The sequence below is a fragment of the Gavia stellata genome, chromosome 35 (genome assembly GCF_030936135.1).
Source record: "Gavia stellata isolate bGavSte3 chromosome 35, bGavSte3.hap2, whole genome shotgun sequence".
In the NCBI taxonomy this organism is placed as follows: Eukaryota; Metazoa; Chordata; class Aves; order Gaviiformes; family Gaviidae; genus Gavia; species Gavia stellata.
The window spans coordinates 1,526,410-1,541,555 of NC_082628.1; the positions used below are offsets into that span (position 1 = coordinate 1,526,410).

Below are 15,146 nucleotides of genomic sequence, written 5' to 3' on the forward strand. Positions count from 1 at the left end.
AGCAATTATTCCACATATATTTCCACAAAGCACCTGCTTCCTTGACACTCACTACGCCAAAAATCATCTCGTCCCCAAACTGTACTCAAACGTTCTGTTTACAACCAAAACATTCAAAAACATACATTCGGTTGCATGAACAATCCTGATATCTGTGTATAGGACAATAAGGGTTAACAATCAGTTTGATTAACACAGTCTGTCATACGCTTCGTCCGCCTCCGGCCGCTCTCCTCGCAGAGAACACGGAACCGCAGATCAGGACTCCGCACTCGCCCCGCAGGCCGACTGCATCTCACTCACTCAAACACTCACCCAACTTAAAACAACTGACAACAACACTAATTGTATAATGAAGCGCTTTTCACAGAATACGCAGTAGCGGGCACAAAACTTCTTAAGTATATAGATTGTAGTGACTATCATAAAATACCAATTATAGCCACAATAATATAAATTTCAATTCCCATGGGTTATAATAGTTGATCCAAACGATAGCAGCCCCGCGTACTTCCCTTAATCAGGGATTCCCGCGTTCCTGTAGCTATCCCGTACTCCCGCAATTTCAGCGAAGAGCATCCCCCGAGCGTACTTCCCTATCCAGGGATTCCCGCACTCGCGTACTTCCCTATCCAGGGATTCCCGCGCCCTCACTACTGGATTCAAATCCCTCCTGGGGCGAGAACCAATGCTCTTTACCTCACATAGGACGTCTCCTCACGACTTACAGGTTCCCCTTCCTTAAAATACCTGGTCTGCTGATGGTCCTTCTCTGTCCCTGCAGTGACCGGGCGAGCGAGGGAGGTCCTCCGAGAAATCTCGGGGCGCGCCAAGGATGTCCCCCTCTCAGCCGGTCCCGCAGCTGGGCGGAGAGAGTCCCATCTGGGGTGCCAAAATTGACACGCGGAAACGAACTTCACAACTCACACAGAGTTATAAAGCAGGCATGTTTATTGCGGCGCCGGGTGCAAGGGGATTTCTCCTCAAAGCTTGCACAGCGGGTTAAAATCATGACAGGTATTTAAAACAGTTAACAAGGTTAGTTACGCCTACTGGTTTTACCCTTAATTAACTCTTGGTTAATACTTTTGTTACTTCATCTTAAAGTTACAGTTCTCTTTTAATTCACCACGCATGCTCAGAGAGTAGGGGGCTAAATTGGGTTGGGGCTTCTCTAGCTAGGAGGTGTGGTTTTTAGTATTAAAATGAGATTATAATGAGACAAGTTAACTCTAGGGCACTATTTTGGCAGTCTTTTCTATTTTTCTACGATTCGTCCTTGTGCTAATCATTATTGCTAGTTAGCAGAGAGTGAAGACAATCTTTATCAGCAGAGAGTCAGTGGAGACAGTCTTTATCTACAATATGACTAAGTACCGTTACAAAGTATCTTCTCTACACTTTTCTTTCTTACTTTTAACCCTTGTTTCTCAAAATGCCCTGTAACAGCGGGGCTGCCCTGCCGCGGGGCCTCTGCGACACCTCCGGTCTCACCATCCTGCCCTGTGAGGCCGCAACACCCGCAACCCCGGGACCCCCTTCCTTTTGGTCCCCCACCAGCCCCAGCAGCACACGCGGCCTCCCCACCTGGGCCTGCCTCGGCCCAGGCTACTGCCTTCCCCCCACTGCTCACAGCCACACACAGACCCCCGGCAACCCCCTCGCCCAGCCGCGGGCTGCGGGGACCGTGGGGATACTCTGCCCTCACCCTCCTCTCCCCCGTCAGGGACCTTCCACTGCACGGCGGACGTGGGACAGGTCGTTGGCGGGTACTCTCCAAACTCCTGCCCAGCAGCACCGAGGTTCTCCCCCAGATGCTCCCCCGCCTCTGGGAGCAGCCCCCTTTGTACCCGCCAGGGCGCCCGTGTCACAAGCCCACAGTGACGTCACGGTGACACGGCCACCGCTGCGCACTGTGAGGTGGCCATCACCTCCCTGGGGCTGGCGCCAAGAGCTGATGTGGGGCCCAGCCACGGCCACCGGGGAAACAGGGCATCACTCTCAGCACCCGCTCTTAGTGCTGGGGCAGGAGTGACTGCAGGCGCCGCGTGTTGGCGTCTCCCTGTGGGGTTTGCCTGTTCCTTCACCGTCCAGCGGTCACAGGTCCCCACCCCAGGACAAAGCACGAGCCAGGCTGCGTAGGTTCTCCCAGCAGGCGCGTGCAGACAATCACACACGCGCACGTATGCACCACAGGTGTGCACGTGTGCGTGGACAGCAACACCACGTGGGCTCTATCACAGGGCTCAAGCATGCAGCCCCTGTTTGGATCCAGCATGCAGCCCCAGGGCAGATCTTCAGCCCGGGAAGGGGAAAAATAAAGACTAGCCCTCTGCTGTAGCCCAGGCAGACCCCATGCTTGCAGGCTGCCAAGAGGAAAGGGGTCGCTCACTTGCTCTGGGAGCCACGGCTGCAGGCGCATGGCAGGACACCAGGAGGAAAGGGTGGGGGCACGCCTGAGGAGGCAGGAACCCACGTGCTTCAGCTCTGGCCCTTCGAGCGGCTGCGTGCAGCGGTGCCGCATTGAGGAGTTGGCAGGCCGGGTGGCTCCAGCCTCCGTCCGACAGGGCCTTTCCCCTGGGCAGCGAAACCTGCGAGCGGCTGGAGAAGCTGGCAGGGAGCAGCCGGGGCTGTGCCGGCCAGTGGCTGTGGGGTCAGCGGGGACAGGGCTTTGGGGACAGGGCCACCGGCTACGAGGTTGGACCCCACGGGATGGGGTGCAACCATCGACGGGTCCATGGGGACAGCAGCGCTGGGGATGGGGACAGGGTGCCACGGGGCTGTGGGGCCACCAGGCATGGGAGCATGGGGAGGGAGGGAGACCGGGGCTATGGGGAGGGAGAAGGGCACAGGCTGGGGGGCTGTGGTGTGGGAGGAGGGGTGTGGGGGCCATAGGGGCCGTGGGGCAGAATGGGGGGTCTAGGGGGCTGTGGGTGAAAATGTTTGCCGGCTCTGTGTAAACGCGTCCCCGGCTGCTGGAGCCTGAGTAGTTGTCGTGGTTTAAGCCCAGCTGGCAACTAAGCAGCACACAGCCGCTCACTCACTCCCCCCAAGGTGGGGTGGGGGAGAGAGTCAGAAGAGTAAAAGTGGGCTGAGGTAAAGACAGTTTAATAGGTAGAGCAAAAAAACTGCGCGGAGAAGCAAAGCAAAAGGAGGAATTCATTCACCACTTCCCATCGGCAGGCAGGTGTCAGCTATCTGCAGGGAAGCAGGGCTCTATCACGCATAGCGGTTGCTCGGGAAGACAAATGCCATTACTCCGCATGTCCCCACCTTCCTTCTTCCTCCCCCAGCTTTATATACTGAGCATGATGTCATATGGTATGGAATATCCCTTTGGTCAGTTGGGGTCAGCTGTCCCGGCTGTGTGCCCTCTGTCGTGGTTTAAGCCCAGCCCGACTAATCACCACACAGCCGCTCCCTCACTCCCCTTCCTCAGCTGGACAGGAGAGAGAAAATATGAGGAAAAGGCTCATAGGTCGAGATAAGGACATAGGGAGATCACTCACCAATTACCATCATGGGCAAAATAGACTTGACTTGGGGAAATTAGTTTAATTTATTACCAATCAAAATAAGAGTAGGATAATGGGAAGTAAAACCACATCTTAAAAAAACCCAACACCTTCCCCCCACCCCTCCCTTCTTCCCAGGCTCAACTTCACTCCCGATTTTTTTCTACCTCTTCCCCCCGAGCGGCCAACGCAGGGGGACGGGGAATGGGGGTTGTGGTCAGTTCATCACACGTTGTTTCTGCCGCTCCTTCCTCCTCACACTCTTCCCCTGCTCCTGCGTGGGGTCCCTCCCACAGGAGACAGTTCTCCACAAACTTCTCCAAAGTGGGTTCTTCCCACGGGCTGCAGTTCTTCACAAACTGCTCCAGCATGGGTCCGTTCCATGGGGTGCAGTCCTTCAGGAACAGACTGCTCCAGCGTGGGTCCCCCACGGGATTGCAAGTCCTGCCAGCAAACCTGCTCCAGCAGAGTGGGCTCCTCTCTCCACAGCTCCACAGGTCCTGCCAGGAGCCTGCTCCAGCATGGGCTTCCCACAGGATCACAGCCTCCTTCGGGCATCCACCTGCTCCAGCGTGGGGTCCTCCACGGGCTGCAGGTGGATATCTGCTCCACCGTGGACCTCCATGGGCTGCAGGGAGAAAACCTGCTTCACCACGGTCTTCACCACGGTCTGCAGGGGAATCTCTGCTCCGGCACCTGGAGCCTCTCCTCCCCCTCCTTCTTCACTGACCTTGGTGTCTGCAGAGTTGTTTCTCTCACATATTCTCACTCCTCTCTTCTCCGGCTGCCGTTTTCCCGGTTTTTCCCCCGCTTCTTAAATATGTTATCAGAGAGGCGCTACCGCTGTTGCTGATTAGCACGGCCTTAGCCAGTGACAGATCCGTCTTGGAGTTGGCTGGCATTGGCTCTATCAGACATAGGGGAAGTTTCTAGCAGCTTCTCACAGAAGCCACCCCTGTAGCCCCCCCTGCTACCAAAGCACTGCCACACAAACCCAGTACACCCTCCCAACTTCCCATGCACCCCCAGCCCACTCACCGGTGGGGTGGGGTGAGGAGCAGCAAAGGCCTTGCTGCTGTGTGAGCCCTGCTCAGCAGTAACTAAAACATTCCTGCTTTATCAACATTGTTTCCAGCCCAAATCCAAAACACAGCCCCATACTGGCTGCTATGAAGAAAGTTAACCCTATCCCAGCCAAAACCAGCACAGCAGTCTCAGACACCCTTAGAGGGTCTGGCCTGCACATGGCGAAACGGTTGCAGAAAAGGTGGAGTAAAAAACCGACTGTGGCCTGAGAGGACCTGGGGTGTTTCCACCTGATTACACAGCATCATCAATACTGCGGGGACGGAGGGAGGGAGGGCAGGGGAGGCGGGCACGCAGGGAGCTGGCTCGCGTCAGGCGGGCTGGCGGCGCCCAGTGCCTAGCAGATGAGACAGGGCCTGGCCTGGAGGGGCTGCGGGGACCAACACGCAGGGCAAGACCCTCTCCCTGCACCCCAACAAACACACCCGAGCACATGGAGGTAGAGATAGAAGAGGCTTTATTGGGGGGGCTGTCAAAAGGGCAGCAGCCCCTCACTGACCACGGGGAGGATCTTTCCCTGGGCGTACGCCAGGTGGGCGTAGGTCTCCTCAGGCAGCACGCGCAGCAGCAGGCGGTAGAAGAGCTCGGGGTCGTACCAGGAGGCGTAGAGCACCGCAGCAGCCAGAGAGAAGCCGACGGCCAGCTGCAGGCCGACCAAGAGCAGGCAGAGCCTCCTGTGGGTGAGAAGAGGCATGGGAGACAGGGCAAGGTGGATGCATCCCCACCCCTCTTGCCTATGGGATGGAGGGGGCTCTTTCTGGGAGCCCCACGGGCCAGAGGAAACCAAAGCTGAGCACTTCCCAGCTGCAAAGCCAAGCCCACAGCCGGCCAGCAGCTCCCCAGCTGCCTGGAATTGTGAGCCCCGCCGGCTGGAGCAGGTGTTCGGCCCATCCCACCTGCTGCCCAGGAGCGGGCCCCAGGACACAGGGCACCCAGCGGGGACACTCACCGCAGCCAATTAATGAAGCCGCGTCTCCTCGACGGCATGTCCCTCTCCTGCAGGTCAAGACAGAGCAAGGACACTTGTCAAGCACTGCCGCACGGCCGGGAGAGCTGGAGTTGCGCGGTGCCCCTGGCCTCCGCCTTGCACAGGCGGATAGCCCATGCGTGGCTGAGACCTCCATGGACCCCTCTCCCCAGGGAGACCCACGCTGGCCGGGGCAGGGGCTGGCACAGGCTCTCCCGCTTACCAGCTGTGCTTCCGACGCCTCCGGCAGCACAGTCCCCGGCGCCTCTGCCTCCTTCTTCCTCTGCTGCTGGCTGCAGACAACAAGGGCTTGGTTGGACGAGTTACAGGCCTCCATGGCCACGTGAGGGGGCCCCTTCCAAACATACGGCACCCCAGGCAGGGATTGGACTCCCCTGTCACAGCGCGTGCTGCACGTTCCCCTCACCCCGCTGCGTGACACAAGCACTGGCAGCCCCGTAACACCGGGTGCTGCAGAGACCCCCCTGGACACCCGTGTGGGGCGAGGGACTGAACTCACCAGGCCTCTTCCTGCGCCTGTGCCTCCTCAAGTTTCTTGATTTCCTGACGCAGCCCCTGGGAGAAGGAAGGGTCCGAGTCCCTGAGCCCGCGGCGGCCCTCCTCCAACCCCCCACCCCAGGGCCCGTGGGCACTCGCCCGTTTTCCCCCAGCCCTTTTCGGCACTGCCTCACAAGGCCAGGCATAGGGAAGTGATGGACGCCCCTGTATTCTGGGGAAGATGTCCTCCCCAGTCAGGCTTCTGCCCACAGCCTCTGGGCAACCAGCGCGAGGTGACCCCCCTTGAGCAGGGCGGTTGGACAAGACCGGATGATCTCCACAGGGCCCTTCCAAGCCCAGCCAGTCTGTGATTCCGTGAACTCACCTTCATCTGGGCCACCAGCCCCTCCAGCTGCTTGAGCTCCTGGTGGTGGTTTTCGAAAGAGCGTGCCACGTCACAGTTCTGGGAAGAGGAGCGGGACACAGGCGCTGAGCCCCGGACACAGGCACTGAGCCCCTGGCACAGCCCCAGCCGCTGCAGCTGGGGGACGTGGGCAGAGGAGGGGACCCTGACCTCCACGCTGAGCTCGTCCATGGTTTTCTGCAGCTCCTGCTGCTTCTTCCCCTGCATGGGGAAAGGAGGGGTCAGCGGCTCAGGTCTCGCAGCCCCAGACCCAGGGACAAGGGGAACGCTCCACACCTACCAGACACCGCAGCATCTCCTTGTGCCTTTGTGTCTCAGCAGAACACTGGGCCAGGCGCTCCCGCAGCATGCGGAGGTCTTGCTTCACCGCTTCTGCCTGCATGGCTGCACCTGCGTGCCGGTAGCCAGCGGGGTGTGAGGGGCACGGCCGCTGCCACTGTCAGGCATAGACGCTCGCGGGGCCAGTCCCCAAGCACAGGCACACCCACGCTCTCTCACGCACAGGACACAGCCACGCACATGCACAGACAGGGATGCCCAGGGCTGGCACGGGAGCCTCCCCCCAGCGAGGGGCACCGTCAGCCGTCACCAGGGGCCGCTGAGGAGGGAAGGAGCTTCCCCATGCCTGCCGTGCCGGGCGCCTGGAGGCCCCGCCTGCTGGCGGGGCTGCCCTGCCGCGGGGCCTCTGCGACACCTCCGGTCTCACCATCCTGCCCTGTGAGGCCGCAACACCCGCAACCCCGGGACCCCCTTCCTTTTGGTCCCCCACCAGCCCCAGCAGCACACGCGGCCTCCCCACCTGGGCCTGCCTCGGCCCAGGCTACTGCCTTCCCCCCACTGCTCACAGCCACACACAGACCCCCGGCAACCCCCTCGCCCAGCCGCGGGCTGCGGGGACCGTGGGGATACTCTGCCCTCACCCTCCTCTCCCCCGTCAGGGACCTTCCACTGCACGGCGGACGCGGGACAGGTCGTTGGCGGGTACTCTCCAAACTCCTGCCCAGCAGCACCGAGGTTCTCCCCCAGATGCTCCCCCGCCTCTGGGAGCAGCCCCCTTTGTACCCGCGCCAGGGCGCCCGTATCACAAGCCCACAGTGACGTCACGGTGACATGGCCACCGCTGCGCACTGTGACGCGGCCATCACCTCCCTGGGGCTGGCGCCAAGAGCTGACGTGGGGCCCAGCCACGGCCACCGGGGAAACAGGGCATCACTCTCAGCACCCGCTCTTAGTGCCGGGGCAGGAGCGATTGCGGGCGCCGCGTATCGGCGTCTCCCTGTGGGGTTTGCCTGTTCCTTCACCGTCCGGCGGTCACAGGTGCCCACCCCAGGACAAAGCACGAGCCAGGCTGCGTAGGTTCTCCCAGCAGGCGCGTGCAGACAATCACACACGCACGCGTCCACCACGGCTGTGCACGTGTGCGTGAACAGCAACACCACGTGGGCTCTAGCACAGGGCTCAAGCATGCAGCCCCTGTTTGGATCCAGCATGCAGCCCCGGGGCAGATCTTCAGCCCGGGAAGGGGAAAAATAAAGACTAGCCCTCTGCTGTAGCCCAGGCAGACCCCATGCTTGCAGGCTGCCAAGAGGAAAGGGGTCACTCACTTGCTCCGGATGCAGAGCTGCTCCTGGATGGCCAAGCTGGTGCTGGGCATGTAGGGCTGTAACAGGACAGCCAGCATGGAAGCCATGTTCACTGCCACACCGGTCACCGTGCCTTCACACTGCCTGCGGGGTAGGAAACCTTCCATCAATGCCAGCTCCCAGCCCTCTTCCCCCCCATCCTCCCATCTCTCCCTACCTGTCCTTTTCATCTCCCTTGATCCGCTTCCAGGGCTCATTCACCTGGATGTACTGATTGCCATGGCGAGAGATGCTAAGGATACACCTTAGGGCATCGCGAATGCTAGGGGGGTGGGCAGAGGGGGGCTGAGCACCTGCTGTAGGTCAGGTCTCTGCCCTCCCGCCCTTATGACAATTCAGCCCTGCCCCAGCCCTGGGGTTTCAGCTACCCACCGGACTTTCTCCAGCAGCTGGTGGTACTGGTGCAGCTCCAGGGTGACACGGGCCAAGAGCCGCTTGTCATCTGGTGTCAGGACCATGTTGGGGACAGTGCCGCCAAAGAACTTACACACAAACATGCCAGCTCTGGGGACAGAGGTGGAGCAGGCATGAGCACAGCCTGGGGACAGAGATGGCCCCTGCCACCGCCAGGGTGTCCCAGAACCTGTTGATGAAGTTGCCCAGGTTGTTCAGCAGCTCAGAGTTGTTCTTGAGCATGAGGTCGCTCCAGGAGAAGGCACTGTCCTGCCCTTCGGGCCGCAGGTACAGCAGGTAGAAGCGCCAGATGTCCGCAGGGATGCCTGTGTCCTTGGCCATGTCCCCAAACACTCCCACACCCCGGCTCTTGGAAAACTTCCCATCCTCATAGTTCAGGTACTCTGGGGAGGGCAGGAGAGACCCCACCATGGCGCTCAGGCATGAATCCAGCCCTCTCCCAGGCAGGAAACAACCCCACAACACGGAGACACTGTCAAAGTGCTCATAGGCTCATGCCGAGCTCAAAGGGCCTTCCAAGTCAAGGAGGGCAAACGCAGTTTTGTGCCCACGCGGGACAGAGTGGATTGTTCCCAGTACCGAGGGAAAGTAGGGAAGTGTGGAGACTGCCAATCCCTGGTGACCCCCCAGTACCTGTAGCAATGAGGTGGTTCACCAGGGTGTAGTTGTCGTCAGCGCCCAGAAGCGAGCAGGGGAATATGACGCTGTGGAACGGCACGTTGTCCTTAGCCATGAAGTTGTAGAGCTCAACCTGATAGGTAGTGAGGGGAGGCATCGGTAGACCCTCCCGCCCAGCTCTGTCCCTACCTCCACCCTGCAGCAGCACCAGGCTCCTACCTGCTGTGGGTTCTTCCACCACCTCTCCCACTGGTCGGTGTAGTTGGCCGTAATGGACAAGTAGCCAATGGGAGCGTCAAACCACACGTAAAAAACCTGGAAGGAGAGCGATACATGAGCAGGGGACCCGCAGGCAGGGCACCTGGGGACAGACGCTGCAACCGAGGGGCCAAGTGGGACCCACCTTGTCACGGAAGCCATCAAGGGGCACGGGTGTGCCCCACTTCAGGTCACGAGTGATGCAGCGGGGTTTGAGCCCATCCCGGATCCAGGAGCGAGTGATGTAGTGAGCGTTGGCTGTCCAGTCCCCTGTGGCCCAGGACTGCTCCAGCCAGGGCTCCAGCCGCTCCTCCAGCTGTGGGGGAACACACAGGGATGGTCACTGGTACCAGGGGTTGCCACATCCCCTCCCCGCTCCCCCAGGGATGAAGCTCACCTTGGGCAGGTCTAGAAAGAGGTGCTGTGAGTTTCACCACAGGGACACCCCTGCAGAGCTTGCACTGCGGATTCTGTCAGGAAGAAAAACACAGGTCCTGGGCCCCCTCCAACAAGGCTGGGGGTCTGTGGAATAATTGCTGGAGGTAATTTAGGAATTAAATTTGTATTGGAGGTACAGCGTTGAAGAGGTGTTCGGGGTGGAGTGTGGCGAATATGCAAGGAATCCATCCCACAGAAGTTCCCTAGGCAACCTTAGATGTTGGCAACACCAGGGGAGCTTGGTGCGCTGACTCGAAGAGAAACTACATGGAGGGTGGAGCGGAGTGAAGACACTGCGGCCAGGCTCTGTGATAAGACGGGAACTGGAAGGTACTATGGAACTGACAAGCTGCATATTTACCACCCTGAGCTGCATATTTACCACCCTGAGCCAACAGTCTGTCATTTTTTGACAAAATACTATCCTTTGGGTGAACTTTGCTCATTATAATCTCATTATAATACCAGAAAACACACCTCCATCCCAAAGCTACCCACCTCCAAGGTGCGACCACCCCTCACTGAGCTTGCGCTCTGAATTTTTCTTAGTCTATACCTTTAAAAGTAGACGAGAAACTTTTACACCAATTACAATAGAGGTATGTATGACTAGAGTCACTCAAGCTCCACCTGTAAGGACAAATAATATAAAAATGGCTTAGGAGAGGAAGGATGCCAGGGAAGATACCATCGCAGACCACCTTTGACACCTGGGATCAGTCGACGGGCTGAGCCTCTCTTCCCCCCCACAGGGACGCCTTTGGGTAAGATTCGAACACTTGGTTATACCAAGTGCTGCCCCGGGAAACTTAGAAATCTCTATAGAGTTGCTTTATAACTTAACGCGTTTGTAGCCAGGTTATATTACTCACATTCTTGGTATCTGCACATGCTTTGCAAGCAGCAATTTTATCACCGGCAATCCAAAACAACTTGTGTATCTGTTGCTTCAATAAACTGCACTATTCACTAATCTAGCCGTGAGAGTTCTCATTGAACGCCACCAAATCCCTTAAGTGTGGCCGTGCTAGTTCATGGAACACGACTAGACTGAAAGTGTGCAGTGTTACGAGTGTATCCGTAATCGTGAGAGTTCAATACATTGAACGCGACCGGACTTGTAACACAGAAAAATTGGGCATCACTCAGAATCTAAGCCTAGCCGCCCCCAGCCCCTCTGATATCTGAGGACAAGCTGGAACGCAAGGGGGTTTATTTTCTGCCAAATTGCCTTGCCCTTTAACGCGACAGGGTCCCAGGCCAGGGGCAGTGGGTTATGGGCTGGTCCCCAGAGGGATCCTGTCCCACCTTCAGCTCCACAGCATTGATGAGTTTGCCACATTTATCACATTGGTCCCCCCGGGCCTCCTCATAGCTGCAGAAGGGGCAAGTGCCCTCTACAAAGCGGTCAGCCAGGAACCGCTGGCAGTCCTCACATCGCAGCTGCTCCACAGTGTCTTGCAGCAGGAAACCACGTGCCAGGAGGCGCTGGAAGATGTCCTGGGCAATCCTGGGACAGGAGAGGAGGCGGGGGGGCAGCCCCCATCAGCCAGGGAATCCTGGAGACCCATAGAGCATCCTCAGCCAGGCATGCTGCGATTCCCCCCAACATTGCCCAGCACCAGTCCCTCCATGTGAGCCCCTGGGGTACGCAGCCGCTCACGTGGTCTGGTACGGCGTGGTGGTGCGGCCGAAGTAGTCGAAGGAGATGTCAAACCAGCGGCAGATGTCAGCATGGATGGCGTTGTACTTGTTGCAGATCTCCTGGGGCGTCAGCCCCTCTTCCACCGCCTTGGTCTCAGTGGCTGTGCCGTACTCATCCGTGCCGCACACATACAGCGTGTTCCAGTTCCGCAGGCAGCAGTACCTGCAGGCCAGGGCCTGTGACACCTGTGCAGGTGTTGCGGGCAATACAGCCCCCTGCAATGATCCCCCGACCCCAGGGAGCTTTCCCGCAGCCAGGTCTCACCTGGCAAAGGTATCAGCACTGAGGACACAGCCAATGATGTTGCCAAGGGTGGGGCACATTGTTCACATAGGGTAGAGCGCTGGTGATCAGGACATTCCTCATGCCCTCCACGGGTAGCCTGCCATGGACAGGGGCAGTCAGGGCAGGCACAAAGAGCAACAGGGCCACCCCAGCACAATGTGGCAGCAGCCTGGGAGCCGCAGCCAGACCCCTCAGAGCTCTGGGACAGCCAGCGTTAGTGTCATCTCAGGACTCACACAGGTTTCTGAGGCTGCCAGGGCTTGGGCAGTGCCGCAGCACCGCGGGCCCAGGCATCCACAGCAGCTGTGATTTCCTCCTCCGTCAGGGCACGCTCAGAACCTTCTTCTTCCTGCAAGGAAGCTGGTCCCAGTGAGGGTCTGCGTGCCTGTCACCACCAGCCCCACGGGGGCCCATCCCTGGGCCAGGACTGAGCAGGGGGCCAGGACTGCACCTCGGGCTCGTTACTGGTGGCTTTCTCCACGGCCAGGCAGGGCGGAGGCTGTTTCTGCAGGTAGGCCTTGAACTCCAGCAGCGCCTCGGGCATCAGAACGGAGTCAGCAGCTTTCCTGCAGGCCTCTGAGAGCGTCATGCTCCGGAACCAGGTCCTCAGCGCCTGCAGCTCACCTTGGGGGGTGAGAGGGAGCAAACAACACGATTCTTACAACCATAGGAACACAAGGAATGCTCCCCCTCAGCACCCCTATTTCACTCTTACTTGGTAGGCTGGTCTCATCCCGGAGGACAGGGAACAAGGTACCCCACACAACCACATCAGCCACTGACTCGGTGTTCTGTGCCAGAGAAGCAGAATCAGCCCTTGAGGCAGCCCCGACCCAGGCTCAGGGCCAATCCCCTCCCCAGCAGTCTCCCCCAGGGAGCGGGACTCCCCCCACCCCGCAGTCCCACTCACCCCAGCAAGGTAGGCTGTGCCTCTCCTGGACAAGTTCTGCTCTATGTGGGCCAGCAGCTTCCCCAGGGCCTCCGCTGCCTCCAGCCCCTTCTTGCCGTGCACCAGCTGAGCGTACAGGGCAGCTGAGGCAGCTGGCTGCGAGCAGGGAGAGACGGATGGGGTCAGGCAGGCCGGGCCCGGGGGCGGGGAGGGGAGGGGAGGGGGGGAAGCCGCCATATCCCTGGGGCACCCACCTGCAGCTCCGTGGCCTCCCACTCCAGCCACTGGTTGGTGAGGTCGGTGGGCTCCTCCCCGCGGGCCAGGAAGAAGAACCTGGGGGGGGGTGAGGAGTGGGGGGGGCTGCGGGGCCGCTGCGGGGCCGCGCCCCCCCCCCCCCCCCCGGCACTCGGTACTCACTGGCAGATGGCGTTGGGGGAGAAGAGGACGGTGCCGCTGTCCAGCTCCAGGACGGGCACCCACGGGGGGCTCAGCGGGGCGAGGGGCCGCTCCGCGGGGGGGGGCGGGCCCGTCAGCCCCCGCCGAGAGTTAGGGATCACCGGGGCCGGTGCTAGCGGGTCCCTGCCGGGGAGGGGAGCAGCCACCGCCGCGGTGGTCTCACCTAGGGGGCCGCCCCAGACGAGCCGCACCGGGGCGGCGGCGGCCCCGGCAGCCGCCAGCACCTTCAGCGCGGCGGGACCGCCCGCCGCCACCCGCAGCCGCATCGCCGCGCGCTGACGCAACGCGGCCGCGCGCGGGGCACGCCGGGACCGCCCTACAGCCCCCACAATGCCCCTCGCGGCGGCGGCCACCCCCCCCCCCCCCCCAACTCTCGCGAGAGCGCCGGCCGCGCGGTCCCCTCGCGAGAGCGCCGGGGGCGCGGGGCCCGGGGCGACAGGGGAGCCGGCCCGCCGGGGTTGCCATGGCCACCGGGCGGGGCCGTCACCGCCCGCAGCATCCTCCGCTCCCGCCGCGGGATGGGGCCGTGATCTCACGGCACGGTGCCGAAGCTGTCCGGCAGCGCCGCGCTCCACGTCACACGGTCCCCCCACGGCCCCGCGGGGCCGTGCCCCTGCCCCCCCCCACCCCGGACGTGGACCCGGAGGGGGACCGGGGCGCCCCGCCGCCCCTCCCCGCACTGCCTCGCGGGGCCGCGGGCGGGGACCCAGGCGTCCTGCCCCCCGGTCCCGGTGCACCCCACAACTCCGCCCGCCCGCAGCCCCCCGCGGGACCCCGGCGTCCGCCTGCCCGCTCCCGCTTTCCCAGCGGGACCCTCTCCCTTCCCGCCCCGGGAGCCGGGAGGACCCCCCCGCTCCCCGTCCCGCCCCGCAGCGGGGCGAGGACCCGGGCGTCCCGTCTCGTCCTGTCACGTGGCCCGGGGAGGTGTCCCCGCTGCCGCCGCTACGGGCGGGCCCGAGCCGCCACCCCGGCAGGACCAGGTGGGTGGGGGACAGCGGGGGGGCCCGCCGGCGGGGTCGCTGGCCTGGACCGGGGTCCGTGCAGGCACGGCCTGGCGAGCCGCCAGCGGCCGCCCCGGCCCGTTCCCCGGGCCCCCCCCCCGTGCCCCCGGATCCGGTGGGGCAGAAAGAGGGCAGGGGAGCGGGAGCAGGTGTCGGGAACGGGGCGGGACGCAAGCGGGCGGGGGTCCTCCCCCGGGGCACTGCAATGACCCCACTGCCCTGCCTCGCCTCCCCCCGAGCCCTCCCGGCAGCACGGCGTGGGCAGAGCCGAAAGGCGCTTCGGGCCGAGCGGGATCGAGCGGGGCCGCGGGCTCTAATCCCCGCACCTGCGGGCACTCGGCTGGCTGGGTGCGGGCAGGGCACCCGGGTCCTCCGCCTACACCCCATGGCAGCCCCCCCCACCTCTCTGTCCTGGCATCAAGTCCTGCCCACCGCAGCGGCGCCCCAAAGATGGTGAGCGTATGTCCAGCTGGGGTGCAGGCTTGGGGGCTGTAGAGCCGTGGAGCTGGGGCGGGCTGCAGCTCCGAGAGCCTAGGGCCGTGGGGCTGGGGACCAGGGAATATGGGGCCGTGGGGCTGGGGACCAGGGAATATGGGGCGGGGGGCTAGGGGCCCTTGGGATGGGGACCCAGGGACTGGGAGCCACAGCGCTGTAGGGCTGTGGGATGGGGACCAGGGGCTGGGGAGGCTGCAGGGCCATGGGATGAGGACCGGGGGACTGGAGGCTGTGGGGCTGTGGAGCTGAGGCCCCCCAGCACCCCATGCCGTGTGGCACGAGGAAGCCGCAGCCTCGCTGCTTCCTGCTGCGGCAGCTGATGGGTTTCCTGCAGGCCCCTGAGCCCTGGCTGCCCCAGTACTCCCAGTCCCTCCGGTCCCCCCAGTCCCCTGTACCCCAGGGCCAGGCACCAGGAACTGGGGCAGCACATGGTTCCTCCACTGCTTGTGGACAG

General features: G+C 61.8%; 3 protein-coding genes across 3 annotated transcripts in view; 1 reads left to right on the forward strand and 2 right to left on the reverse strand.

The window, feature by feature from the left end:
• Positions 1-15,146, forward strand: part of LOC132320358 (dynactin subunit 2-like) — a 197,292-nt gene that overhangs the window by 91,889 nt on the left and 90,257 nt on the right. The window lies entirely within an intron of this gene.
• DCTN2 (dynactin subunit 2) overlaps positions 1-15,146 on the reverse strand; it is an 88,166-nt gene that overhangs the window by 17,209 nt on the left and 55,811 nt on the right.
• On the reverse strand, positions 6,776-13,462 carry LOC104264129 (methionyl-tRNA synthetase 1). The gene is given in 21 exon segments (XM_059832583.1): positions 6,776-6,880; positions 8,095-8,217; positions 8,291-8,395; positions 8,506-8,637; positions 8,717-8,930; positions 9,181-9,298; positions 9,385-9,480; positions 9,569-9,739; positions 9,821-9,851; positions 9,853-9,893; positions 11,170-11,371; positions 11,525-11,728; positions 11,831-11,877; positions 11,879-11,948; positions 12,088-12,200; positions 12,303-12,475; positions 12,567-12,642; positions 12,762-12,896; positions 12,995-13,073; positions 13,158-13,246; positions 13,379-13,462. Coding segments are annotated over 21 exon segments (2,379 nt in total). The 3' UTR covers positions 6,776-6,804.